General features: G+C 41.8%; 1 protein-coding gene across 1 annotated transcript; it reads left to right on the forward strand.

Moving 5' to 3' along the window:
- Positions 1-8,412: 8,412 nt before the first annotated feature.
- On the forward strand, positions 8,413-20,496 carry NAPG (NSF attachment protein gamma). The gene is made up of 12 exons (XM_084280202.1): positions 8,413-8,536; positions 11,365-11,432; positions 13,083-13,167; positions 13,783-13,800; positions 14,308-14,338; positions 14,811-14,920; positions 15,061-15,127; positions 15,829-15,899; positions 17,069-17,147; positions 17,709-17,788; positions 19,226-19,355; positions 20,316-20,496. The coding sequence occupies exons 1-12, from the start codon at positions 8,481-8,483 to the stop codon at positions 20,463-20,465; spliced, it is 945 nt and encodes a 314-aa protein (XP_084136328.1). The 5' UTR covers positions 8,413-8,480; the 3' UTR covers positions 20,466-20,496.
- Positions 20,497-25,537: the final 5,041 nt, after the last annotated feature.

The raw sequence follows: 25,537 nt of genomic DNA on the forward strand, positions 1-25,537 counted from the left end.
CTTGCAGAGCCCCACTGCTTCAAACACACAAGCAGCTTGCTGTGAGCTGCAGAGTGGCACAGGCAAGCCCTGAGGGACGTGCAGCGATACTGCAGCGCTGCAGCACAACCCGGCTGTGACAGCCTGCTTCTCTCTATGAAGCAATGACCAAACCCCATTATGCAATACTGGCTTTTTGTTCCCTGCTGCCTTTACTCTCCATTTGTTTCCATGGCAGCAATATGGAAATAGTAGGATTTGTAATGTAAAGTCAAGGAGAGAGACCATTTTTCCTGTCAGAAGCGAGCCTGTGATGCACTGTGATTGATCTGTGACAGCTAAACCTAAACCTGTTTTGTAAAGAATGGATACATTTAGTATAAATGACAAAATCAGGAATTTAATCTTACATGTTTCATAGTGAGCCACTTCAGCTGGGGTTCACAGGATTTACTTGTATCTTTCCGTGCTCCGGCACAGAGATGATGTTTGGATACAAACCCGTACATACCCAACCCAAGAATCTGGTACTTTTCTAAACTGCACTGCAATTTAGCTTCTGGTTATGTAACATCAGAGCATAGCGTTCCTCCTCGGCACCACCCTAAATGTTTCCTAATACGTGTTCAAACAGAGCCCTCTTGTGTTTGCTAGGTTACATTACAACACCCACTACGTCTGGGGGACCATTTATTGGGCTACATTCACACCAGTGAGCTCCAGAAGGGACGGCCAAGCTCTCCTCTGGCCCTTAGGCAAAACAGACTGTTGGATTCCACTTGCCAAAAGCTGTTACCGAGCTCTAAAAGCATAGCTCCTACGAGAGATTTAGGTTTGATTTGAAGATAAGTGGGAAGGAATTCACTGCTAGTGCTGCCTCATTTATGCCATTGTTCAGTGGTAGCAATTGCTAATAAGAATAGTAATACCTTAATTGGTGTTATAACTATTGCTCATTGTATTTATGGTTCATCCCTGCATGCTTTCTTTACTGAGATAGCATTCATGTTTTGGTAGCATTCATTCACACAGAGGGCTGGAGGGGGTTGATTTTTTTATAGAGTGTGGGAATTTCAATCACTTTAGTGACTTCAATATTTTCTCCACTCCACAGACTGAAATCTAGAAGAGATTTTTACTACCTTTATCTGGAGGTGAACGCCTAATTGACAGATGTAGTCTTTGCAGGGGATTAAAGGCTCTTCAGGCCACTCAATCAAATGGGATCCCGTTACAAAATTCTCCTTTTGTATTTTTTAAACTACCTCAGTGCTATGTTTGAGAGTAAGAATCGCCAGCTTTAACAGCACTAAACCAACTGGAAGGTTTATTTTCTTTACTTGCAATGTTTACACTGGTAACAATAGAGCTTCACTGCCCAGTCAGCTGGGCTGCTCACACTCCTGACTTCCATACCCAGGGAGGCCTTCAGCAGCACACCCACACAGCTGCTACGCAGCTTCTGATCACAGAATCACAGAATCATAGGGGTTGGAAGGGCCCTCTAGAGATCATCAAGTCCAATCCCCTTGCCAAAGCAGGTTCCTTAGGACATGTCGCACAGATAGGTGTCCAAACGGGTCTTGAGTATTTCCAGAGAAGGAGACTCCACAACCCCCTGGGCAGCCTGTCCCAGGGCTCTGTCACCCTCACTGTGAAAAAGTTCTTCTGCATGTTGGTGCGGAACTTCCTGTGCTCCAACTTGCAGCCATTGCCCCTTGTCCTGTCTCCACAGACCACTGAAAAGGGGCTGGCCATTTCCCCCTGTGTCGCACACTTAAGATATTTATAAATATTAATAAGATCCCCTCTATGCCTTCTTTTCTCAAGGCTGAACAGCCTCAGTTCATTCAGCCTTTCCTCATAGGGAGATGCTCCAGTCCTTTGATCTTTGTAGCCCTCCTCTGGACTCTCTCCAGGAGATCCGTGTCTTTTTTATACCAGGGAGCCCAGAACTGGACACAATACTCCAGGTGGGGCCTGACCAGGGCAGAGTAGAGGGGGAGGATCACTTCCTTCAACCTGCTGGCCATGCTCCTTTTGATGCACCTCAGTATCCCACTGGCCCTCTTCGTCACCAGGGCACACGGCTGGCTCACATCCACCAGGACTCCCCAGGTCCTTCTCCACAGAGCTCCTCTCCAACATCAGCTCATTTAATGATCATCAGGTCATTAAAAAAGACTTCTGTAAAAGTGCATAGGTTAGGCTGCTGTGCACACATACCGCAGCAGCATAGCAGTGTATATAAATAACAACTGAGAGTAGGAGAACTGACTCCTCAACAGAGAGAAATAGGCTCTGATGCTGTTATCTAATGAATGGTGTTATGAGGTAGGATGTCCAGATACATGACCAAAGCAATTAATCTCAGAAAGCGTTTTATGCTGAGCAGTAAAACACTGCAGGAATGCAGCACAGATGTTAATTATTCCAAGCAACCATGTGAAACAAAGCCTAGCAACTGTGCAACGAATTTAACTAAGGAGATCACTAGCTGTGTCCCTGCCAGCACTGAAATGCTAATGTGTCTCATTCATAAAGCAAGAGAGGAGAGCACTGCACAGCAGCTTCTGTCAAGGACTGCATTCCTGGTTCAAAAGCAGTCAGCTAGAATGCCAGAAGAGCTGCACGAGCAGACTAAGGAAAAGAGAAATCAAAAAGGTTAAGCAAAAACGAGTATGTTATCACTCCCCTGCAAACCTTGGCTTCAGGACCGCAAAACTCCACGGTCAGTAGAACTGACCAAAAGCCTGGGCAGACTTCTTGATTATATTGCATATTAGTGATCGGGCCATTGGAGAGGAAACCCCTGATCTTTGTTTCCTCACTTCATGGATATAGAGTAGAAGCTGGCATCTGGAAGAACCATTCAGTACATAATTTGGCAATCCTGTAGAAAAGTGAAAAAATCTAATTATGCTTTCAAAACTGATGAAAACTGTTATGTTTTCCTGTCTCTGTTCTGGGATCTATGTCAAATGCTATTTCAGTAACAGACTGAAGAATACATGCTCATGTCAAGTTCTGAATGCCTCTTGATTTGGGGAACAATGCTACATGCCGAACTTAATTTTTCACATTACTTCCATGAGCACTGAGCATCTTGTGGAAAAAAACTGCTGCAAAGCAATGAAAGAGCCATCAAGAGCCATTAACACTGGATGGATCCTGTGAGAGGAATAGCTGGTTTTCTACCAGGAGAGTCTGTTGTGAGAGCCCTCTGTGGAGAACAATTCAGAAAGATGGGAATATAAAGAGGAGAAGATTCCAGAGATTTTGGAGTTAAAAAGCTGGAGCAGAAAAGATGTCATGTCTTTAAATGATGTATGACTTCTATCTTGAAGAAGTTACTTCATCAATAGAAACAGAATCTAAAGTTAAAGCCATGATTATACATTTAGCATGTGTTACTTAAACTGGCTTAAACACTTTGTGTCCCCACCATATAGTCCTGACTCCCTCTTCATGCAGGTCTGACTGCTTGATAAATGGCCAGAGGGAACAAAGCCAGCCAAAAAAGTAAGAGTTCGTCCACAAAGAGACAACATAAACATTTGTGCCCATAAAATGCAGGGTAGCAGGGCTGTGTGTGAGCACTCTTGCATAATGAGGACTGGAAGATAATGAAGCTAGTATTGACAGCAAAAGGAATACATACCAAACTGTGCATAGAAGTAGGTAAGAGGGACTCAATACCTCTTAAAAATGTTGATCAAATTGGCTTAGTGAGGCAAGGCCTTCAGGAAAACATACTATTTTGCAGCTGGACTCTTTATCTCCTTTTTTTCCTAAAGCAGGATCAGTTCTCCAATTCAGGTCACCACATGGCTATGCATATACCTAGCAGCACACAGGAAAAGGCACAAGAAATAAACATGAAAGATAATATATCACCACTAATACTGCATCCTGGGAATCACAGCTGGGAACAATAGGGGTGGAGCATACCAGATGCACTCAAGACTATGTTTTCCACTTATCTGCACTGGAAACAAAAACCCTTGTTTGTCAAGAAAACAATCATATTCTATGTATAGGTTAACATCCCACTTTAAATTTGAAAGCCATCAGTCAACTTCAATGAAATCTGATAGCACTAGAAAGAAAAGTGACTAAAAATTGTAAAACCTTAAGCAGGTTCCCTTAAGAGGGAAGATCTAGAATTACTGACTGCCCAAAGCTCAAAAAACTATTTATGCCTATTTGTTCATACTACTATGGCAAAACCCAGCCACTGCCCACCAGTTCAGGAAGCTAGGATCAGCAGACATAACCATGTGATCTATCAGCTGAAGAAGCTCAAAAGAAGGGTTGGCTAGTATTTTGTGAGCCACTCCTACCAGGCCACCAAAGCAAGCTCTACAAGCCTGACCAGTATTTCTTAATGCTGGTCAGGCACTGACCAGAGGTGGTGGATATAACCATGAGATGCAAAAGCAAATCATCATCATTGCTGATGCAGAGGCTGAGGAAATACCATGTGACAAATGGCAACAGTATCAAGTTTGCCAGATTCCCCATTGGAGCATGCAGGAAGTGGTATGATGGCAAATACAGGCTTTTATCTGACCTTGGGCTCTTAAAAACCCAGCAGGAGAAGGTGGGTCAAGTCTTCTCAAGAAGAGCTTTATACACATGTGTAGCTATTGTACACATCTCTGTGAGTCACATGCAAACTACTGTATAAAATTAATTTGACCACAAATAAACTACATTTGTGGGTTGTTATGATCTAGGGGAGTGGATTCTTTTTGGAAGCAAGGAAGACAGGAGGGATAGTAGGTAGAAGACTAATAGGTAGATTAAAAGGCACTCGGTAATCATGATGTGTCTGTCATCTTACCCACTGACAAAACCGATCGGCCTTACCTAGGTGGAGAGGCAACCTTACTTAACCTGGAAAAGGAGCATGTGCATTATATATATTCAGTAAATAGTGGGGAAGGCGTTAGGAATTCCTCACACTGGAACACCTTACCTGACACTCTTTCACGTCCAATGAATCTGGAAATTAGAAAATACCTCCTTCCCACAGTTGGGTTGTTTATAATATCTCTCTCTTTTTTTCTCTGACATCTAATAAAAGGCATGCTTACAATATAGTCTTCTGCTGTTTAATTAAAGACCATCAGCAGGGAAACACAAATCTACAGAAAACCAGTCTTTATTCATTTTGCTGCCCTCAGAGTTATTTGTTAGATTTCTGCCATCTCCATTAAGACGGGAACCAGTAAAGTCTCACAGCCAAACAAATTATATGGATTTAATGTGAAGACAGGAAAAGAAAAGGTCCTGGAACACTGAGGTGCTGGCACTGGGATGGAGTGATTGCAGAACCCATTTTTGTGTATATAACTAGTCCAAAATATGTCTGAGGCAATTGTTCATTAGACCATTGGCATTAGTAGCAGTCTGCCTGTGAGGGGGAATATGCCGCTCCCTCTCCCTTCCCCACAGGTAATTTCCTGGTGGCGTATGCGTTGTTATTGTAGTTATGACTCCAACTCAGACACTAATAAATTACAAGGTAGAACTTTCCATGTCCTGCTGCCAAAGAAGGGTATCAGAGAGAGCTGGGAAATCCAGATCTAGGAAAACTTAAATTCACCCTCCAGATCCAGTGAAGTAGCAAATAGGATTCAGTAGCTGATTTAAAACACTACTTGCTGCAGTCAGTCCCAACCTTCTGAACAAGAACATGACATATTCAGAGCACTGGAATAGGCTGTGATGGAGTCTCCTTCTCTGGAGATATTCAAGACGCGTCTGAACGCCTATCGGTGCAATATGTGCTAGGGAGCCTGCTCTGGCGGGAGGAGGGGGTTGGACCCGATGATCTCTCGAGTCCCTTCCAACCCCTACAATTCTGTGATTCTGTGATATTCATGGTAAAGAAAATTTAGAGTTAACTGGGAAACAAATTTAACCACTGTCGCACTGATAGTATCTTACAACTAACATCTCTGGCTCCAGTCTCTTGCCAGAGGTTAGCCCCATCAAGTATCATGCAGGTGCTTTTTAACAATTTCTGACAAATTGAGCTGTATTATCTTATGCAGCTCATTTTTTTATAACCTGATGCCTCCACTTGCCATTGTATACATGAAGAAATTCTTAGACAGGAAACAGAAACCCTCTGCAAGGTGTTGTGATGGGCAGCTGAGGACTAGCTAATTATCAATGGCTTCTGCTTGTACAGCTATTTGCAGTGTTTGCATCTGCCCAGTAAACAAAACCTGTAAGATTATATTTCAGTTTGTCACACCAACTGCTATCACTGTAAAAAAAATTCACATTGTACCTGGTCATTTTTCAACACCAAATCCTAATTCACAGCCAAGCAGCAGATGCTGTGATATGATCCTTCCCAGACATAAAATCTCCAGAGGCTTCATGTCTACAAAATAAAAGCTACCCAGGTATATCCTATTTCATTTAATACTAGTCTTGGAAATCTTTCATCTGGTCATTTCAGTATAAAATGTGACCAGAAAGTGCACACATATAGCTTCACTATAAAGCAAACAGCTATTTACAACCCAGGGAATGCAGTAAGTCATTAACTGGGTGCTTCAGAAGAACATTCTGTGTTTATTCTGCCCTTCAATGCTGCAGTTCGATTTCATTTTCCCAGCTAATGCAAATTCATCCGAAAGGTAGTGCGGCAAGCTCATAGTTATATGGCCAGATCTTTCCTGGCTGTCACAGCAAGGGAAAGAAAAGACAGACGTGATGACACCAGAATCTCTCAGATCATAGCTTTCTCTGCTTTTTACCTGCTACTGAGAGCTTCTTGCCAGACACCTTTTTGCATACGGTAGTATGCAAGATTAGCTATTTTCTCCCAGTATTCCCATGACCACTCATCCATTTTGAAAGCCGAAAAAGAAAACAGCTCCACACTCTTTTTTTCCTACTTTGTTCTAGGACACAGAATAATAGTATGTAAGATTTAGTGGGGATTTTCCACTGTCTGCTATAGATGACAGCCCCTCAAGTTACTGTGCAAGAACGAGTTAAAAAAATAAGTTTCATTGTTGTCCTGGTTCTGACCAGGCCAGAGCCAACCTCCCAAAGCAGCCAGCCCAGGTGACCTGAGTCAGCCCAGGTGACCTGAGTTACCCCGAACTGTTTTCCACACCATCTGACATCACTCCCCCATAAAAGGGGCTGGCCAGGGAGAGATGCTCCTGGGTGCTTCTGGGCAGTCTATGTGTGGCTGGGTTGTCTCATCATTCCTCCCATTGGTGCTCTGTTATCATTGTGTGTAAGTGAAACTGAGCAGCCTGCTACTGTTGTCCTTTCCTGGTGATTGTTGTCAGTAAGCTGTCCTTGTCCCAGCCCATGGGGCCCCTGTTTCTCCTCAGTGAGAAGCCATTGCTTGGGGTGGGGCTGAACCACCACCTCATCAAGTGAATGTGGGAAAAGGAAAGAGGAGAGCAATTCACACCTGTGAGTTTGATTGCTAGCTAGAGTAAAACAAATCATGCAACTACTGTTTCTTCTCACTGCTTAAGGTAGAAACAAACACAAAGCTCTAGTTTTTGTAAGCAGCATGGGCTTTCAATGCTTCCTGTGCTCTGCTGAGAGTTTTTCAAGGCTAACCAGCTTCTCGGCTTTACTTTCCTCATTTTAATACTTTCCTCCTTTTAATACTTTTCTCATTCAGGTTACTAGACTGGAGCTACCACGTCCAAGCTCATGTCCAGTGCCTTCCCAGAGTCACTCACTGATCTGTTACTCAAGGATGTTTCACACTAACAAGGAGCTGAGGAAACTGGGTGTTGTAGGCAGTGACACAGGCCTCAGCATTTTCAGTTCAATGACCATAAAAGCCTGTCATTTGGGAACCTTGCTTAACTGCACAACCTGTGTCAGCAGCTCCAGTGTGGATGGAAAGCCACTACTTGGACATCCTGCTTCAGGTTTCTGTGCCAGAGATAGTTGAACAAACATTGTAAAAGACTGAGCGTGTCAGGGGAGCGTGCCCCAGCAAAAAGGCTTCCTGCGCCTTCTTCAAGAGCAGGGCGAGCTACGGTTTTCAGCCTTCGGCCCGGGAGTGGTGCCTCTCCACCGAAAACTGCCCTCTGGGAACCGCGGGCCTGCACTCGCCACTGTTCCATAGTGAGTTTCAGCTGGCCTCGGGCAGGACAGGGCTGAGGGCTCCTGCAAGACAGGCGCCTTCAGCTCCCCGGAGCGAGGCACAGCTCCGCGCTGCGGGAAGCCGCTCACCGGCACAGCCCCGCCAGGTGAAACCATCCCCAGGGCTGCCGCGAAAGCAGCAAGGGAGCTCCCCTCAACACAGCTGTCAGCGGCAACCCTTCCCCCGACACGCCCGCCGTGTCCGGGGCCGTACGACGGCTGGGGCGCAGGCGCGGTGAGGAGGCGGAGAGCTGAGCCCCTCCTCTCGGCGCCCCGTGATCCCCGCGCCGTTCCGTAGCGGAAGGGCAGAGAGGCGGCCGGCAAGAGGCCACGGGGAGGTCTGCCGCGCTGGCGAGATGGCGGCGCAGAAGATTAACGAGGCGCTGGAGCACATCGCGAAAGCGGAGAAATAGTGAGCGGAGGGCCGGGCCGGGGAGAGGGGTCGGAGCGTGCGGGAGGCTGGCGAAGCGGGTGCGACGGCTGCCAGCTCAGCGATCGGGCTGTCAGGCCCGCCTGGCTCCGCTCCCCACGGCGGTGCCGTATCATCTCCTCCTTCTCCTCCGGCTGGGCTCTGCGCAGCGCGCTGCCTGGCGCCGCGGGCCCCCTCTGCCGCGGCCCCTCAGCCCTGGGGCTGCTGTCTTAGCGCAGTAGCTCGGCACCCCCTTGTCACCCTGGGCCGCGGCCGGGGGGTGGGATCTTGGGAGTTGTAGTTGTCGCCGGTGCCTCTGCGGGGAGTAGGGGCCTCGGGGGAACTACAGCTCCCATGACGCCGTGCGCGGAGCAGTAGGGAGAGAGCAGCCTGTGCGAGGCGGTGGTCTCACCGAGGGGGCGAGGGGCAACCGCGTGTGCCAGGCGGCGTGACCTTGAGGGGGAGGGAGCCGCGGGCCTGGGGAGAGGCCGGCGTGGGGCGAGTGGGAGGGCACGGCTGCTTGGGCCCTCTTGTGCCTCAGGGAACCCTCCTGACGTGTGTGTGTGGGCGGCGGTTGGTGCTGAAGGGCAGCCTTCGTCTCCGAACTGGGGGAACCTAGCAGCCCTGAAAGCAGAAACTCGTGTGGGGTGAGGCTGTAGGGCTCAGGAGCCCGCGGCCGGGAGCTTCCGCAGGGTCCCTGTAACCTGTATTGCTGGGACTTGAGGGGAGTCGCTTCTGCTTTTCTGCCTCGGTTGTCTGGGAAGAAAGACAAGCAGGAGAAAAGTGTCACAGGGATTGTGGTGAATAAAGGAGCTTAAATGTGCTGAGGTGGTGTGTGTGTGTGTGTGTTTGTTTCCTGCCTATGAGGAAGGTGTGATAGTTCTGTTTAGGTGCCATCAAAGACCTGTGCTGACGTTTAGCTTAGGAGGGTTAATATCTACAGACAGTAGTATTTTAGTGTGTATTTTAATGCAGAATGTAGCCACTTTGCTTAGAATCAGCTTCACAGGCTGCAGTGTAGATGCAACTGAGCAGACCAATCCAAAGATGCCTTAATTTTAGTAAGAAAAATGATGGTCCATCTGGAAATTAAGGAGCAAAAGTATAAACTGTGATAGAGGAGAGACCTGCTTAGGATAAAAAAATCTGTACTGGAGTATTTAGTTCAAATTACTTTATCAAAAGTGCCTTTTAGTAGAATTTATTTCAAGCTTATCCTAGAAAGCTTTTTGGGGAAAAAAAGGCACCTAAATCTCAAATTGTGTGCAGATTAAAGCATTATTTATTTCAGTTTATGCATTTGAGGCTTTACCTGTGATAAAAATAATACACTGTGAAGAGCTGCTTTAGAGTTACATACTGTGGCTTTCATCCAAGTACCGCAACAAAAGCCAACATAGTATCTATATACAACAGTCTTTCCAAATTAAGCATGTATTGCATCTCAAGTTCTGCCCACAACAAATATGGAAGTGGACTCTAAAGTTATGGCAATTTTTATATTTGTTTAAAAAAGTGAGGAAGTCATAATATTGAAAACAAGATTTCCTGGTGACTCATTCCATTTTGCAACATATATTTTTCCCTATATATCTATGTGTGTGCACATGGCACCACTTAACGTCAAAAGGTATTGTAGACATGTAAGTGACCTGTGAGGCTTTATGTTGGTAAGTAAATCTGTTCATTTGTTTATGCAGGGTTCTTGGTAGTTCTCAGCAGCAAAAAATTACTGTAGAGGAACACTGGAAACTGTGGTGTGTATTAAAAACTATTGTCAGGTGTCATGGTATTAGAATCACAGAATGGTCTGGGTTGGAAGGGACCCCAAGGATCGTAGAGTTTCAAACCCCCTGCCACAGGCAGGGACACCAACCTCCAGGCCTGGATCCAGGGCCCCATCCAACCTGGCCTTGAACACCTCCAGGGACGGGGCATCCATCCCTCTCTGGGCAGCCCGTTCCAGCCCCTTACCACTCTCTGTAAAAAAACTTCCCCCTAATATCTAATTTAAATCTTCCTTCCTTTAACTTTAGTCCATTCCCCCTTGTCCTGCCATTATATCTATCCTTTTAAAAATCCCCTCCTGTTTGTATGCTCCCTTCAGGTACTGGAAGGCTGCAATGAAGTCCCCCCTGCAGCCTTCTCCTCTCCAGTCTGAACAAGCCCAGTTCCCTCACCCTCTCTTTGTAGGGCAGGTGCTCCAGTCCCCTAATCATCTTCATGGCCCTCTGAACCCTCTCCAACAGTTCCACATCTTTCTTGTATTGGGGGCCCCAGATCTGGTCACAGTACTCCAGATAGGGCCTCATGAGGGCAGAGTGGAGAGGGACAATCACCTCCCTGTCCCTGCTGGCCACCCCTCTTCTGATGGAGCCCAGGATACCATTGGCCTTGCGAGCTGCAAGAGCACACTGCTGGCTCATGTTAAGTTTCCCATCCGCCAGAACCCCCAGGTCCTTCTCAGCAGGGCTACTCTCAAGGAGCTCTTCTCCCAGTCTGTATCTATATATATGTTAGAGATCTTGAGAGATCATGTTGGAGTACGTGGAAGTATTTTTCTTTGGTTGACCTCTTGCTGTTGAGGAACTGGACTTGTGATGACTCTCTGGGGACGGTAGAAGGTTGTTAGGGTGAGACATCTAACTGGGGGGGATCACTGTAGTACTGTATGCAGTTCTGAACACTGCTGGCATTTATTTTTACAGTAGTGATGCCACAATAATATTGGCAGATAGGAAATTACCCCTTTTAAATGCATCTGAAATGCTTTGAAGGTAATACATAAAACTTTTCCTAATTGTTAATGGGCTTTTCTGCTTGCATTGTAGTTTGAAAACTGGATTCTTAAAGTGGAAACCAGATTATGACAGTGCAGCTACCGAATATGGCAAGGCAGGTATGTATGGCTGTAAATATGGTTGTATACTTCATGGCTTCAAAGTATTCTTTAAGATTAATCCCTGGTAACCTGTTAACAGTTTACATTTTTCTGTACTTTGCTGTGTAAGTAAAACTCTTGTGAAGGCAAAGTAAGATGAAACAACAACAAAAAAACCCTAGTACTGTAAAATAAATTTCAGATTGTACTTTGAGATCTAGAAGAGTTGTCAGTTTTATTTTTTTCCAAGGTGTCGTGGTTTAACTAGACAGAGTGATAAAGCAACCACACAGCTGTTCACTCACTACCCCCTGCAGTGGGATGGGGAAAAAAAATCAGAAAGAAAAAGGGTAAAACTCATGGGTTGAGATAAAAATGGTTTAATAGGACAGAAAAAGATGAGAATAATAATGATAAATGAACATCCAAAGCAAGTGATGAATAGCACAATTGTTGACCACCCAAAGCCAGTGCTCAGCTAGTTCCCAAGCGGTGTCACCTCCCAGCCAACCTATATGCAGTGCATAACTGTCATAATGTATGGATTATCCCTTTGGCCAGTTTGGGCCACCTGTCCTGGCTGTGTCCCCTCACAGCTTCCTGGGTGCACACCCACCCCACCCCCACTTTCTCACTGCTAGATCAGTATGAGAAGCTAATCGGTCAAGGACTTTTCAGCAACAACTGAAATATTAGTGTGTTATCAACATTATTCTCATCCTAAATAAAAAACACAGCATTGCACCAGCCACTCTGACCCAGCCAAAACCGGGACACAAGCTTACAACTTCTATGTTGTATATTGCTACTTGTGATAAAAATAAAGCTTTCCTTCTTGTCCACCCCCAAATCCTATGAATGTAACTACAAAACAAAAAATATTCAAGCTGTTTTTAAAATGCTTTTTCATGGTCTTGTGAAGAATGTCCTGATAAAGACACTCTCAGTAAGATAGAGAGATGCTTCCAGTTTTGTGGGATTTTGGGGTTGGGTTTTTTTTAGGGTTTTTCCTCTTTTCTTCCCATTTCAGGTATCAGACTGAATATACAGCTCTTCCTGGTTGATTCCTTTTTGCTCTTCAACAATTTTCTTTTAGATAATGATAATTTATTGTTGGGTTTTTTTTTTTTTGTCGTCTTGCTCTGGGCATTCCTGCTGATTCATTTAAGCCTGAATCAAAAAAAAACAACCCAAACTTGGAAGAGCAACTGGAGCATTTATAAACTGAAATTTATTTTAAATCCTACTTTAATATCCTCTCAATCTAGTGGAGGTAGAAATACATATTTGTACCTTGAAGTGGTTGTGTCAAGGAAGTTGTTACAGGTATGCGTTGTTGATGATACGCTTCTAATCCTGCCATACAGATTTTGTGTGATGAAAAATATATATGAATGCATTCCTGCTGGTCTGTAGTTAAAATCCAGAATGAGTGACTTCCAAAATCCAGTGAAACACATCATGCACAATGCGTTGTACAGCAATGGTAACTGAGTGACTAATGAAGCAAGGAGAACTGTCATAGAGTTTTTTGGAAGAGCTTGATAAACTCCAACCATTCATTTAAAGAGTCTGTTTGCATCTTTAGGTGGCTGAACACTTGAGCAGAAGTGATGAAAAAAGGACCAGGGCAAGCTGTAAATAAGAACTTTATTTGATCTCTTGCAGCTGTTGCTTTTAAGAATGCCAAGCAGTTTGACCAGGCAAGGGAAGCCTGTTTACGGGAAGCTGAGGCACATGAAAACAATAAAGCGTATCTTTTCAGTGATTGCTTTTCCTTTTTCCAAGAAGCTGCCTGGTTGCTATGTAAATGGAGTAAAGGGGGTTGGTTGAAGATGTATTTAGTATATTGGCATGTTTTGTCAATCTCACAAATGATCTTTTAAAAGGCCGTTCCTGTGTGCTCTGAGTGGGAAAACTAAAGAACTCTTTTGGTTAGGAAAAAATCTTATGTTGCTTCCAGTAATGTTTAGAGTGATATGATGCTGACTAGTGACTGAGATGTCTAGGTACTGCTTCTGAAATTATTATATTTCTGTTTAAATACCTACAAACATTTAGTTTAAATTAAATCTAACTCTGAGATTGTTACGATACTTACAGTCATGTTTAAAAGCACGTATTTAAAATTGAGTGTGCTTGTTACAACTTTACATGCAGTTAGGCTTTGGTATGTTGCATTTATTCAGTTCTTTGAAGCATTTATTTTTGACACCTTGCCTGCAAATGGAGTAGGTTTGGTTTGAATTATGGGGATTCCTTGCTTTGAAACTTGTGCTTGTATAAGATTTTTATTTTTTTACATTAATAATTGTTCTGCATTATATTTTGTGGATTTTGTCCTTGACTTTGACAATGTTAATTCCAGTCTCTTCCATGCTGCCAAGTAAGTACAGAAGCAGTGAGTAATCTGAAACAAGTTTTGTAACATGGTACAAGCATGAACTGTCATTTTGATCATGCTGTAGTAAGTGGTGTGGTTCAAGTCATCTCGCTGTTTCAAAGTTGGGATAATGGAAGTGCAGGCTAGGAAAGTCTGGAAGCTTGCAATGGCCACCTGAAGAAATTCTGACTGACATTTTTCAGCACTTTTTCTATCAATATTTTTTTTCTTAGATTACCTTGTTGCAAGCAGATAATGACAAATAATCCAGATATTGCTTGTGGGTCAGATCATGACAATAGATTTTATTGGGGAGTGTGGCTGAAGAACTTAATTTGTGGAAGAGAATGTTACACAGGCACCGTCCCATTAAATAAAACACTGGAAATATCTTCAAAGCATTAGGTATTAACAGTGTAGCAATAGCTGATGTATGTTAACTTTTGCTGCATAACTACAGCTTGCTGAAATACACCTTATCTAACCACATTGTAATTTTTTTCTCTGCAGAGCTTATGAACAAGCTGGCATGATGTTAAAGGTATTTTCATTTACTAGGTTTTGTTAAGAAGTTCTGTTTTATGGTGAAGAATATTGTGCCCTGGACCATTTTACAAAGAAATGTAAACGAACTGCATATTAAAGTAATATTTTTCTGGCAGTTTATAGTCCACACCAGTACCCTCAGTAGGTTAGGGAAGCAACATTTGTCATTGGAGGGGGAAAAAAAGGCTTTCCTTTTGTAGAAGGAAAGGTGAGATCCTCATGTCAAGAGAATATCAGAAGAGGGGTGCTGCTTCTGCTCCAAACTACCACAAATTTATGCCTTACATGAAAGTTTGATACTTAGAAGTGAATTTTAGGGAGTTGGTGGTCAGCTTTTGCTAGCTCTACAAGCTTGTAAATAAAAATTAAATCCTTAATAAATAAGGTGTTGCAGTTTGCTCTGATTTATTTCATTGTACATAAGCAGAGCTCCTGACAGCAGCATCCCACTGACTGTCACTTTGCAGGAGATGCAGAGACTCCCTGAAGCAGTTCAGCTGATTGAGAAGGCCAGTATGATGTACCTGGAGAACGGGACGCCAGATACAGCAGCTATTGCACTGGAACGGGCTGGAAAGTAAGTCTGTGGTATTGGTGGCTAGAATCCATGCAGAGCATGGGTAGGTCTTTGGTTTTCTTTCTTGTCTTTTGTTTGCTTTTTGGTAAAAAAAATAAATTTCATTTCATCTGAAGAGAAATTATTTATGTTTATTACAGGTTAATAGAAAATGTGAGCCCAGAGAAGGCTGTGCAGCTCTATCAGCAAGCAGCATCAGTGTTTGAAGTAAGTAAGGGTTTTGGGAGTTAGTTTGTTGGGGCTTTTTTCCCCACCAGCATAGAACTTTTCAGTCCCAGGAAATATGTGGAGATCAATGAATTGATGTTTAGGGTCACCTATAAAGTTAAGAAAAAGCTTAGGATGAGGCTGTAAATTATTTTTCCTCCCTTTTGTTTCAGTGGCTGAGTAATTAAGCTGAAGGCATCTTATGCTGTAGAGAAGGAGATTTAGGAGCCAGTTTATTGTACCTTTTATTCAGTTTGGGACGTGATTGAATTTTGTATGTTGTCAAGTTTTGTGCCCCTTGTTGGGCAGCGAAAAGGGTAGGAAACATGGCTGCTGTTGAGTTCTGGAGCCTGAAGTAGCTTGAAATCCCTAGAGGTCCAGAAGAGAAGAGTGTGCTTGATGTGCTACCCATCCCATGAGCAGATAATTAGACTTTTTGCTACTGCCTTTGTACTTCTCTGTCATTTTTTGTCATGTGTGTCCAGATTAGCAAGTTTGCATTGATGCAGATCCATGTGGGAGCTGGCTGTGGGACTTGGATGCACCAGTACTCTGCAGGTTTTCATTGACTGTGTGAACTTCTGATACAGTAATTAACAGTGGTTCCAAATTACAGGTGACATGCTTAGGTTAAGGTCTAGTGGTCTTGATTCTATGCAAATGAAATACAAATGGATTATTTCTTTTTTGTTCTTCTCTAGAATGAAGAGCGCTTACGGCAAGCATTAGAAATGCTAGGGAAGGCATCAAGACTTCTAGTCAGAGGACGCAGGTACAGCTTTATAACTTATTTTTTTTAAATAATTGAATCTTTAATAGTGATTTTCGTTGGTTGGTTGTTTTTTCTTGCTGTTGTTGGGTTTATATGCTGCTACTTTAAACTAAAATTCAGTGTCTGTGGGATAGGCTGTGTTCATCCAGGAACCACTAGTTTTATGTTCTGGGGTGGGAGAATGTGGGTTGCAAGGCTTTGTTTCCTTTCAGTTTCTTGAAAAGCTAGAAAGCACATACTGCAGTTTTCATTAATTCTTAAACTACTTCAGGATTCTGTTGTTTGGGTTTTTTGTTGTTGTTTTGGGTTGCTTTTTTTTTTTCCTTGCAGCCTTAATATTTAGAAAGTACTTCAAAGTTTTTAGTAGCTGTGGAATACAGAAAAGGGCAATTCGGTGATTAACTTGTGGAAAGAAATCCATAGCAGTGTGATTCTGGACTTCAAGAAGAGTGTACCTTGGAGTTTCAGTTTATTTTAATTGTTAATTGCTAGCACCAAGCAACCTGCAATTTGGCTTAGACTGGTTTCACTGAAACATGAATCTCTAAGAAATATTATGGGTTTCTACCTCTACTTTCAAGAAACTTTATTTCACTGCAGAATTGTAGTCAGAAAAGGAAATTTATAAGGTAACTTGGAAGTATTTCTGTGAAAACTAATTGCCATAATTTCAGAACATAACTTCAGAACATCTGCAAGACGTGGGTGCTCTGCTGCTTTATAGCTCATGTGCTATTGCTAATTTCTGGAAGCTTAAAACAATGATTAAAAAAGTATTCAAACTTAAAACTGGTTGCTGTGACTTAATATTGATAGTTCATGGCTATCAGACTTCCTCATAGCTTATACTGACCTCATGACATACAGAAATCTGTTAGGGTACGTAACGAGGCTTTCACCTTGTATAGGGTTATGAAAAATGAGGTTTCTCTGAATTAATAACTTCATGTTCTTGGCCTACCTGTATACAAAAAGAATTGCTGGCTAGATATTTATCTCCTCTGTTAGTAAGATCTACTGCTGAATTTCAGTTGTGTTGCTCTATATTCCAGTAGGCTTGCTGGTGTATTAAACACTTTGTAATTAGTCTCAGGTTCATTATGCTGTATTCCTGGCACTGATGCTCCTAACTGGGGTTTTCCTGTCTCTTTCTTTCTTTTTTATTTTAGATTAGATGAAGCTGCATTGTCTCTTCAAAAGGAAAAAAGTATTTATAAGGAAATAGAAAACTACCCAACGTGCTATAAGGTAAATTCTAAGTGACAGTTTCTGATAGTGCATTTCAGTTATTTCTGGGTAACTAAAGACAGCTAACATCTGACTGACAGTATGTACCTTTTGATTCAGGGGTACATTTCTTGATGAGAATTATGAGAATTTGTTGTATTGCATGTTTTTCCAATCTCTGTGGTGTTTTTTGGTTGTGTTTTTTTTTTTTAACACTACTGTAATTTTGAAGATAAGATTATCTTGTTATTTACAGGACCTGTCAAAAACAAAAAACAAATAAATAAGGACATTATCAAAGGAAACATGCCCCAGTAACTCTTATTATGGCATTATTATGGCACTAAACAACAGTTTAATGCCGTATTAGAGACAATCTGTTTCATACCAGCTGAGGACATGGCTGAGTACTTTTTCACTGTGCTATTCTGACTCTCTCATCTAAGCTATTTTAGAATTATTGCAGATTGTCATGACTTTTATCACACTAAAATATTACCAGTCCAGTATTTTTCTGATATTTTTAGTGTTCACTTCTAAAGAATGATCAGGTTGGGTTTCTTCTGTTTGTTTTTTGTTTAGAAAACTATTGCTCAAGTCTTGGTTCATCTTCACAGAAATGATTACGTTGCTGCAGAAAGGTGTGTGAGGGAAAGCTATAGGTAAGTCTACTTCGTGTTCTATAATTTTAATCAGAGTTTTTCATTAATGTGGATTTATTCTTATGAAGGAGCAATGCAAACACTGCCTGTCCAGAAATTTTAAGCCTATACCTCTGCTGAAGTACAGTACAATAATGGCGTTCCCTGGTATATGACTCTCAGGAATTTTTTTCACCCTTAACAGGTGTAGCTGTAACTACCATGGTGATTCTTCTTAATGAACCTAAGCTTGAAAAGTTAGTCATAAAGAAGTAGTTAGGTGTGGCAAGTGAAATGAGATGGAAAGTATAAGTTTTTTTCCATTTTTTCCCTTAGTAAAAGCTGAGCAGATATCCTTTGGGTTGGTTGGGTTATTCCCACCCCCTATCTCCCATGGAACAGAGACAGATTAGCTACTGTAAACAAATGTTTAGGATTAAAATTGGGCATTTCTAGATATTGCTAACAGATTCTGAAAAAATTAAAATTTGTTCTGCCATGTCATAGGTAGGAAGCCCTTAAAAACTTAAAATTCAAACTTGTCATTGTGGCATTTTATTATAGTTTGAAGGTGGAGACATGGAATGAAGTCTCAAAATGTGCAATAGTGTAATCCCATTATCACAAACAGTTAAACTGGTGTAGTGATTAAATTGAGGGAAAGATTAATCTAAATGTTTTTGTTAAAGAAAAGTTTGCAGTGTGTGCGTTACTGTGTTTCTAGTGATGTTGATCTAAGCAATCTTGCCCTTCTCACACATTGGAAGAAGAAAAGGGGCTTTTTTTATTCAATGGAAGTGAAAGATAATTATGGAAGCAGTTGAATACACTGAAATGAAGAAGGTATTCTTTACATAACCTGGAGAAAATTATAGTGTCAGATCAGTGTTTTAACCCTGGTTCCAGAGGCTTTCCCAGCAACTCTCCATTTCAGCTTTCAGTAGGGTGATGGCAGTAACAAAATACTGTAACAACATATTTTTACTTCAACTCTTTTTAGTGAAATGACTTGAACATATGTGCAAGTTAAATTGTACTTTATTTTTAGAAAGAATTTTTCAAAATCAGTCTTTAAACATCTTGCTCATATTTTCCAAGTCTTCAATTTGTATTTATATATAGAAACTCATTAAAGATCTCTTTCTGTATGTGAAGTGGAAGAACAGTTTATTAACTAGTCAGGGAAAATGAAAAATTCTAATAATCTTTTTGTCTTGACTGCGATTGTGATCTGATTCACAGTATGCAAACTAATGGTGTTGAAAGCTTAAATTTTGTGGATATGATCCTCGTACTTGGAGAAATCAAAGTGGTTATAGGCAGTTTTGTGGAATAAGGAGTCCACCACATTCTTAGAAGCTGCTTGTTTTTCTGCAGCATTTAAAGGTGGAAGAGCTTGAGTGTCAGTGTCAAGTAGGTGGCTGAAATGCCCTAAATGAACTCTTCAATTTCATTCAGTATACCAGGGTTTAATGGAAGTGAAGACTGTGCAGCACTAGAGCAACTTCTAGAAGGGTATGACCAGCAAGATCAGGATCAAGTTTCTGAAGTCTGTAATTTGCCGCTCTTCAAATACATGGATAATGATGTAAGTAGGCAGTTCCTATGGATTTTATTTTTTATATACAATCCTTTTTCTTGTTCAGGTTGAGAGAGATGTTTTTCTGGTAGAAGAAAATAAGAGCATCAGGTTCCATGTAGTTATTGTGACTCACTGTTGGCCTACTCTGTGCCTGTGAACTTTGTGCATTCATTTACTTTGCTCTCTACCTGTGTAAATTCCTACATCACTGTTCCTTTCAGGGTGGGAAGGCTGAGGCGAAAGAGCAGTTTGTTTGGCATTTGCTAAGTTTGACAAGTAAACCAAAATTCAGTTCCCTTCTCATTGGTTCCTTAGGGGCCAGAACAGTTTGCTGCTCATCCTTTAGCTCAGAAATGGCATATAGCTGATACACATGCATAAACATTACAGAATACAATGCCTACAAGTATGGACTGTTGAATATTTTTCAGTGCTTATTCCTTAGCAAAGTGAAAGATTTTTTTATTTTAAGAAAGTAGTCTGTCACTTTACCCACCTGTTTTTTAAAAATCATACTTGCAGGTTTTAGGAAGTATAGAGTTGTGAAGTAAAGGTGTCCAGCTATGCTGAGCTTTGTAAAGTGTTGACTAATTTGACTTTTTACTATGTTGAACAGTAAAAATTAGAGTACTGGTCTTACTGAAAGACACTTGTAAGATTTATTTTTTTTTTTACATGAACAATTAGGCAATGTATGCAGAGCTGCATGCTGGAAAATTACTCTGTAATAAGCAGTATCACTGCAGGTCTCTCATCCCATTCTCAGAGGGCTTGAGATAAAATAAACCTGACTTTGTTTCATTTTTCCTATGTTGGAAATACGTGCTCTGAAAGCAGCAGCGATCTGTTTTCTGTACTGAATTTTTACCTGCTTGTTATGAGTGTCAGTCCGTTCTGTGCAGTGTAATTCAACAAGTTTTTACTTCTGTTAGAGTACACAAACTAAACTCACCTTGTTGTTGTCAGTATGCCAAGCTTGGTCTTACCTTGGTGGTGCCGGGAGGTGGAATCAAGAAGAAATCGCCAAATGCTGCACAAGACAAAGCCAGAGGACCAGCTGCAGGGGGGACTCATGCTGACGAGGAAGAGGATGAATATTCTGGTGGACTATGCTAGCTATGGACATAGGTTGTCTTAAATATCTGACTTATTTGTGATGTTGAGCGTATCCAAAGGTACCAGATTTACCAGAGCTTCATTGCAATTGTGATATGGGAATGCTGATGTTAACCTGGCAGCTTCTGGATGCAATACGGGAGAAAAACCATGCTCATACCTATCATCTTGAAACATCTTTGGACTTAATTTCTTACCTGGTAGGAGCTTCCTCAGGGCCCTGCCTGCAGTTGATGGGGAGAAATATGAGAGAAACTTTTACTAAAAAAGCACAGTTTAAAAGAGAAACCCCAGAAGCACTGGAATAGGGACAGTGGTACAAACTTGTAATGCTGGATTTCAACAGCTGACACTTTTTGGTCCTAGTAATACGTTTGTGATTTGTTTTCTGAGTTAAATATCATTCATCTGACTATCTCCTGTTAAGCACCACTTCAGGCAGGGCGTGCCGGGCAGGATTCTTCACTAGTATAAGCACTAGGGGGAGCATTCAGTTTATTTTCAACCTGGTTTTACTCCACTGTGGAGTATTATTTTACTACCTTACTCTTTGCAAGCAGTGTGCATGTGGATGTGGAAGATACGAAACTGACGAGTTTGTAGCTGTCATGCAGGCTTAAAAGTATACGCACATTTTTCACCTTATGAGCTGTATTGACCTGAAGTCCTTGGAAATAAATGTGTGCAGAGAGTTTGTAACGCACAACTTGGGAATGGAAGGAGCAGACAACCTCTTAGTGGTGTTTCTGAGGCATACCATAACCAAAAACAACCCCCCTGAAGGTAGCAGTTAATGTGCATTGAATATAAAGCTCTACAGACAGTGTTTGTAACAAAAAACTTAGGTGGAGTGTTTCAGTGATGGATTTGAGTACATCCATGTTCTAGGTGTTCTACTGAGGATGCACTAGTCTACAAGATGCTTCAATCTTCCTTATTTTCAAAGCCCAGAACAGCTGTTTCAAAAATGGCATTTTTCAAACTAACTCAGGATCCCAAGCAACTGATTTTTAATGCATCTTCTCTGGTTTTATTTGGCTTCGAGTAACCATACATTTTGTAGGCTTCTTTGGTGTCTTAATGTTATCTGGCCATTTTATGCTTAAACGCTGACAACACTGGAAGTAGTAGCTGTGGTCTCTTTCTTCAGAAGAACCTAATCAAGAGCTGCACTGGAATGAGATCTTTTGGAATTGCAGGAATTTGTGTATAATAGGTGATGCCCAAAGTTCAATAAATAGACCCAAAGCACAGTGTTAAGCATTGGTATGGTTTCTGCCATATTAAAGAACTGGGTGTCTTCAAAAATATCAAGGATATGTCTGATACGTGTTTCATGTCTGACATCAGTGTGTCAGACGTAATTGTGAAGAAGGTAAATGTCTAGAGGGGTTAATTCTCACTTGTCTTGGGGTTAGCAGTACTCAGCAGCATTGCGATGGGCACACAAGCTGCAGCATGGTGTTTAATTTTAGGTGGGTCTGCTGTAGAAGTCACGTTAGTTAATGGGTGTTCAAAAAGCAGTTTTGTCTCTTCGTATTGTGTAATGATCAGCTTGGATTTTTAAACCTGTTTGAGACTACACCTGTAGCTCTTTACTGTCTCACAGGTAGTTGTACTTCATTATTAATGTATATGGAAGTTTGTACACTTCTATAAAATAGTCTAGCTGAAATGTTAGGCATTGAATTGCTCTTTTTTCTGATTATGAGTACATGTGGAAGGTAGTTTTGAATACTTCCCTGTATCTCTTCTTTTTTTCCCACTATTGGAGCATCTCACTGCAGTTTAGTCAACATCTGTCTTCTGGATTTGTTCACAAAGTTGACCATGCACTTTTTATGAGGAGTCTTCATTGCAAGTAGAAAAAACCAACACATTTAGGGGCACTTTGGAACACTACGTAATTTTCTTAAAGCTTTCCCTGCTGTTTCCAGTTTTGAAATCAATTGGTTTTGTTGAATTGTCCCAAGGAGTCTACTCTTTTGTGTGTGTGTGTAAGAGCAACTGTGTCTGAGATGATGATATGCATAAGAAGAAAACTTGGGACCCTTGTGTGCTTCTGTGAAAGAACTTGCAGACTTTTTATTTAAACTGTGCTTATAATGCTGACAGGCCCTTAAAAGAAAAAATTAAAGTTATTAATTAATTATAAATACTTTTCATATTGCCAAAAACCCCCACCCCATAATAGATGTGCAAGGCTTTCTTCCCACTCCCCCAGCTTTTTTTTCCCCCCATCTTTTAATTGTGCCAGGTGTGAAAAAAGTAACTTGTACTAAACATGTTAAGCTACTATTGGATTGAAAGGGGCTTCTCTGAATCTTAGGAGTAGAATCTTAATCTTTGATTGCAATGTTGCTGCAAAGACCAAATCTGCAGAAATGGAAGTGTCTGAAAATAAGATGGTCTATTTTATATAACTTATTCTCCTATTTTAGGCAATGGAAGTGTGATAGGAATGTTAACTGACTTTTAGTAAATGTTTAACTATAGAAGATGCTGTCTGTACATTATGTGTTAGTGTTTGTTTCTATCTTTCAAAGCAATTTGCACACTTATGTAAATATCATTTAAGTGATTTAAAGTGGAAAAGATAAAATTTACAGCAAGAAAGTTTCCAAAACCAGTGTTGACTGTAAGAAAAATAAAATTAAGTTGTGCATGAAGGCTGAACAATGGCCAATGCAATGTATATGTAAAACCAGAAATTTCTAAATTATCTGTAACTTTGAACCCTTAAGTGCAGCGTGAAACCTGTGCTTTATTAGTCTTTTTTCCAGATCTCTGTGGTGTGCTAAGAGTACAAAATGTGTTTGTAACAGCTCTACAGATGCTGCTTATTGAGAAGAGGCTACATGTTTCACCCACATGAAAAATAAAACTTGAAGCTGGTGTGTTTGTGTTAGCTTTCCCTGTTGCAATCAGGTTCTGCTGTGAGCACCACTGTCTGAAGATGAATATTATTTCTTACTATACCTGCGACACCTGGTGATGGCAAGATCTGCAAATGGTCACACAGAAAATCTGCTTGGGATTATGTGATCAAGGACTAAGTCTTGGGAGCCTGTTGGCTCAGGTTTGAGTGTTGAAAGTCAGTGGTGTCTAATCCTTGTGGCTCATTCACTAGACATTTGCTTACAGCCTGTTTCATTTAGCTTGTGTTTTTTGTTTTTCTAACAGACCTTTTGGTACCTTTTTTGCTGGCTTTCAGTATTTGAGATGATGACACCTCTTAGGCAATTCTGTCCACTCAGAATAAAAGTTACGTGTTTTGCCTCTGCCAGTTGTGACACTTTGGTGGTTCATTGTTGTTACCACTTCATTTCCTGAAGGCTTGTACTCAGAAAACAAAGTCATTACTGTTGTGTGGTTTTCAGTCCTGCATTTCTTGTCTTCTTGGCTCTTGTACCAAACTCTGCTTGGTGAGTATCGATACTGCCCAGCACTGCTGATGGGTGTTCTGTTCCTCCGGGCTCTGCTGGAGGCCAGAAGGGCCCATGCCAAAACAACCGAGGGTCAGTTAGATGTGGCAGATGCCTCAGCTGTTAGAACTTCAGCAGTCATTTCTAGTCAGGGTGAGTTTAGAAACGTGTTTGCTGTCCAGCAAGAACATGCAAAAGTGACTTAATTGCTTCTTAGATCAGACGTTTTTGCTGATTTAAACCCAAGACTTCAGGGTGGGGTGTTGAGGAAGGTTAGTTTGGTTTTGGAATGATTCATTCTTTACTTATGTCATTTTACTGATAAACATCAGTGCCACTTCAGTGTATTTAAGCAACTTGATGAACATTTTTTTTTTTTCTCCCAAAGTTCAATTTGTAATTCTGTTACAGCTTGGGGGAGGAGTCTTACTTGTGTTCAAATGAAACCTGGGCTTTCTGTATGTGCTGAATTCACACAGAATTAGTGAAGGGGATGGGGTATCTGAAGTATAAATGTGAATTTAAAACCGCTTTTAATCACTTGAGTCAGATTTTCAAAGCAGTTTTTGTCTGTGAGAGTGCAAGGTTGTCATTATTCAGTGGGACCCAAGGGGGAATTTCAAAACCAACTAGATTTCAACATTTCAGAAGCCACAGATCTTTACACAATTTAAGGATATGAACTCTAGCTCATTGGAGACTTTTCATTATAGAAAAACCAAATTTTCTACTATTTAAAAGTCAAACTTGCTCATATACTGGTACTGAAGTTCTTCAGTGCTACAGGAATCATCCCTTGGATGCTCTGAAAAAGCAGCTGTGACAATGATAGAAACTAAGATGCTCTTGGAAAAAACCCCCACCTTTTTATCATCTAGGTTTATAAGTAGTAGTGAAAAAAGAAGCCTCCCCTCCAACCCCAACAACTAGTAGTGCTCAAAAAGTTGAAGCAAGTAGATGTAACTTTCTGGAGTTGGAGGGAACTACTTGGGATCTGTAGTTGGCTGAGTGTAAGCAGGGATATTAATCTCTGAAGTGAATGGTCTGCAGAGGCCTCAGAGCATCCCCAGGAGTTGGGCTTGTCTCTTCCTGTCCCTCAGGCGTGTTGGAATATGAAGTGTATACATGCTGTATCAGACCACCTTCCAGAAAGTTGTTGGGTCTTTGTTTCAGAGCCGTTGTTGCCGCCCTTCAGCTGTGGTTTCCAGTGCGTACGTGGTGCAGTGGTGTAGGCTCTGGTCTGGAACGGGAACGAGAGGCAGCTGCAAGGCTGCACGTACAGTTGAAGAACATATGGCTGTTGTTGGCTCATCTGCTGAGTCTAATGGGAATAGCGGTAACGAGCATGGCTGGGCTCCGAGGCGCACGGTGCTGGGACGTTAACTGGTGTGCGACCAGTTTACGTTACACAACAGAAGCGTTTTGCTGCTGGAGTGGCAGAAGTCAACCCCAGTGTGTGTAAAGTGAAAGTAGGCTCCCAATAGCTGCCTTGCGTGTTTTGGGTACATATTTATGTGCTTCTGTTTTGCTTTATTTCTAAACTCGGCACAGCCCAGGGGTGGATTTGTTTTCCCATGAGCGTTGTTACCCTGTTAGCGCTAGATGGTGTGGCTGAGCCAGCGAAGAGCTTTCCTCCTGCTGGTGGGA

The sequence above is a fragment of the Gallinula chloropus genome (genome assembly GCF_964237585.1).
Source record: "Gallinula chloropus genome assembly, chromosome: 2".
In the NCBI taxonomy this organism is placed as follows: Eukaryota; Metazoa; Chordata; class Aves; order Gruiformes; family Rallidae; genus Gallinula; species Gallinula chloropus.

Bases quoted from the DNA above. Each gene is read 5' to 3' on its own strand.
- NAPG (XM_084280202.1), top strand. From the start codon at position 8,481: ATGGCGGCGCAGAAGATTAACGAGGCGCTGGAGCACATCGCGAAAGCG. The intron at 14,921-15,060 runs GTAAGTCTGTGG...TGTTTATTACAG, and splicing joins GCACTGGAACGGGCTGGAAA to GTTAATAGAAAATGTGAGCC. The intron at 15,128-15,828 runs GTAAGTAAGGGT...GTTCTTCTCTAG, and splicing joins AAGCAGCATCAGTGTTTGAA to AATGAAGAGCGCTTACGGCA.